This window comes from Limulus polyphemus, unplaced genomic scaffold, assembly GCF_000517525.1.
Source record: "Limulus polyphemus unplaced genomic scaffold, Limulus_polyphemus-2.1.2 Scaffold6870, whole genome shotgun sequence".
Lineage (NCBI taxonomy): Eukaryota > Metazoa > Arthropoda > Merostomata > Xiphosura > Limulidae > Limulus > Limulus polyphemus.
The window spans coordinates 517-3,118 of record NW_013672480.1 but is presented as its reverse complement, the minus strand read 5'-3'; the positions used below and the strand labels follow the sequence as shown (position 1 = coordinate 3,118).

Here is a 2,602-nt window from a genome sequence, read left to right as displayed (position 1 = left end):
AACGACCTTTATGAAATTTCAAGATGCTCCATTCCCATCTCCAATGCCCTTTTTGCCACCTCAAAAATCCTCCTTACCCATCTCATAATATTCCACTGCCACTTCCAAACGATCCACTACAACCGCCAATGGCCCCTTTGCCATACACAGAAGCTCCCCTACTACCACCCAGTCCAGCTATTCGTTGGCCAGTACCACCTTTAGAAAGAATTATGTTTTTATTACATCCCATGCATGCTCCATTGCCAGTTTCTTCATATCCTGAAGTTTCTGGTCCTATGCTCCACCCAGCTTCATTTAGAATTACTATACCTAACCCTCGTTTTCCACCTCAAACGGGTTTGGAGTTATTACCAATGGATTCTGAAATGGAAGATTCCACTGTTGTCCATAGACCATCTCCAACAATTATAGAGCGAACACCTCGTGTTGTGGGACCCCCACTACTACCTCCTCAGCCTGAGTACTTTCAAGCTCCATTCCCTGTAATGGATGACTCAGAGTTTGTTGCTGATAACATTGTTGATGAACCTAGATCAATGCCTCAGTCAACAGGCTTAAACTTTCAGCCAATACGCCAGCAGTTTCCTCTTCCAAGTTTCGTTGAACAGCAAAATGTTCCACTCCCATTCCCTATAGAACAGGGTGTTGAACCAAGTATAGTACCATTTGCAAATGAATATCCTGAAGAGTCTGCCTATATACCATTTGAGGGGCAAAATCGAGTGCCAGTACCATTTTTATTTGATGATAACGGATACGAACCCTCAAAGCCATTTCCTTATCTAAAGGAACCCAATCCACAGAGACAAATCTCATTACAACAACAAGGGGGTAACGTAGAGTCTTCATTATTGATGGCTGCACATGACAATGGCGAAGAAAATTTTCGTTTCCAGCCAAACCACTTTTCAAGGTTTTCCAAATATCCCCCCGAAAATATTCCCTTTCCGAAGCACTTTCCTGAATTCCAAAGATCTAACAAATTAAAACGGTTTCAGGAACTTCTAAAGCAAAACCGAGTTACTTTTCCAAGAGTGCCTTTTAACAATGAACCGAAATTATTTACTCCCCCACCAGAAGCAGGAAGCCATGCAATCTACTTGGATATTCCTTTCAATCCTCAGCCGCCCAACAACAGGCCATTCATTTTGTAAGCCTACATTATAGTTCCACACACTTTTCCAACACATTATTATTATTTTTTAGTTACTTATCCTTTCATATATTTTTTTTAGTATGCTATTGGGCAGAATTACTTCAGAACATAAAAAGTGTGATACCAAGAAAGAGCTTAAAAGTATAAGCAAAGAAACGAATAAAGCAAACATTGTCTCACAGAAAATGTAACTTTAAGCCTATCACACTCATTTAAAACGTTTGTAACCATTACATGAAGTCGGTTTTCATTAGTTTTATCACCCCCATATTACTGGTAAAAATAATTTTTATTACTGGTGAAAAGTAAGTATTAAAACAGTTGTTAGTGTGTCTATCCCTCTTCGATTGAACTCGGGAAAGTTGTGAATAGTTGGTTGAGAGTGACGTTTGACATTATGAAATAAGCTGTGATCAAAGTATAGTTTAATCCAAATAATTATAAAATGATAATATTGTTTAAATACGGTTACTATTCAACCATTTGATGAATTAATATTTGTATTGTTGAAATTTTCTTGTTGCAAGATGTTATTTTTTAACCCAAAATTTATACTAAGTTTACATATGTATATTACAACGAAATAAATGCTATTTTATAACTGTATACCACGTATTTGTATCTTATTATAATGTAGCTTGCGATGTATATATAAGTCCAAAACTCGGATCTCGGAAACTACCGCATCGATCATCAATAATCATAACTGGGTAATATTTTTATAACTAGACAGTACTTTTATAGCTGAGCAATAAATAAATCAATTGAAATTTCCACAAAAATCATATGTTTCAGGTTTAACGAATAAAAATTACAAACGAAAAGGAGTTAATTCCAAATATAAAACAATCAAAAACAAACTTAAAAAAAAATATTTGTTTTTCTTTAGTGAAAATCTCACGATTGTTGCAACAAGAAAGTAAGGTACTTTCATTGATAAATAACTGCGTCTACGTAGAAATACTTCAATAAAATATACTCTGTGATGTAATGCTATGATGATAGCTCATTTTTAAACTAAAATCCCTTATCTCATGGATGGTGAACATTATTGAATGTCAAGTATGAGTACATTGTTGTAGAACTGTCAGACAATTCCAGAAAAGGCCGCTGGCCTAATAGCCTTCCGAAGGAACTAGCAGTTATACCTGCCCAGAGGGCGGCTATTTCTGCTAGTTAATTTAACCATTAAATTAAACATAACGTTAAATACTTAACCTACGAAGATGAAACTTACTACAAATATTCATACATTAGAAAAGTAGACCAATCAAGTAGTTAAAATCAATAAAGTAAATCATATCCATTTTGAACAAATCATTTAAAACTACGCAAAATAAAGAAAAACACTTTTTAAATGTTTTAAACATCCTAGGTTATGAACACTATCAAATATCAGCTAAACTACACTAACATTTTATTTTAAATAATTTTACATTTCTG

The 2,602-nt window shown here is 34.7% G+C and overlaps 1 protein-coding gene across 4 annotated transcripts in view; it reads left to right on the top strand.

Moving 5' to 3' along the window:
- The window catches only part of LOC106474142 (vegetative cell wall protein gp1-like), a 29,967-nt gene extending 28,202 nt beyond the window's left edge, over window positions 1-1,765 (top strand). For all 4 annotated transcript variants that reach the window (XM_022402505.1, XM_022402506.1, XM_013934831.2 and 1 more), the window contains one exon: window positions 1-1,765. In XM_022402505.1, coding sequence (XP_022258213.1) covers window positions 1-88 — 88 coding nt within the window. In that variant the 3' untranslated portion in view covers window positions 89-1,765.
- Window positions 1,766-2,602: the final 837 nt, after the last annotated feature.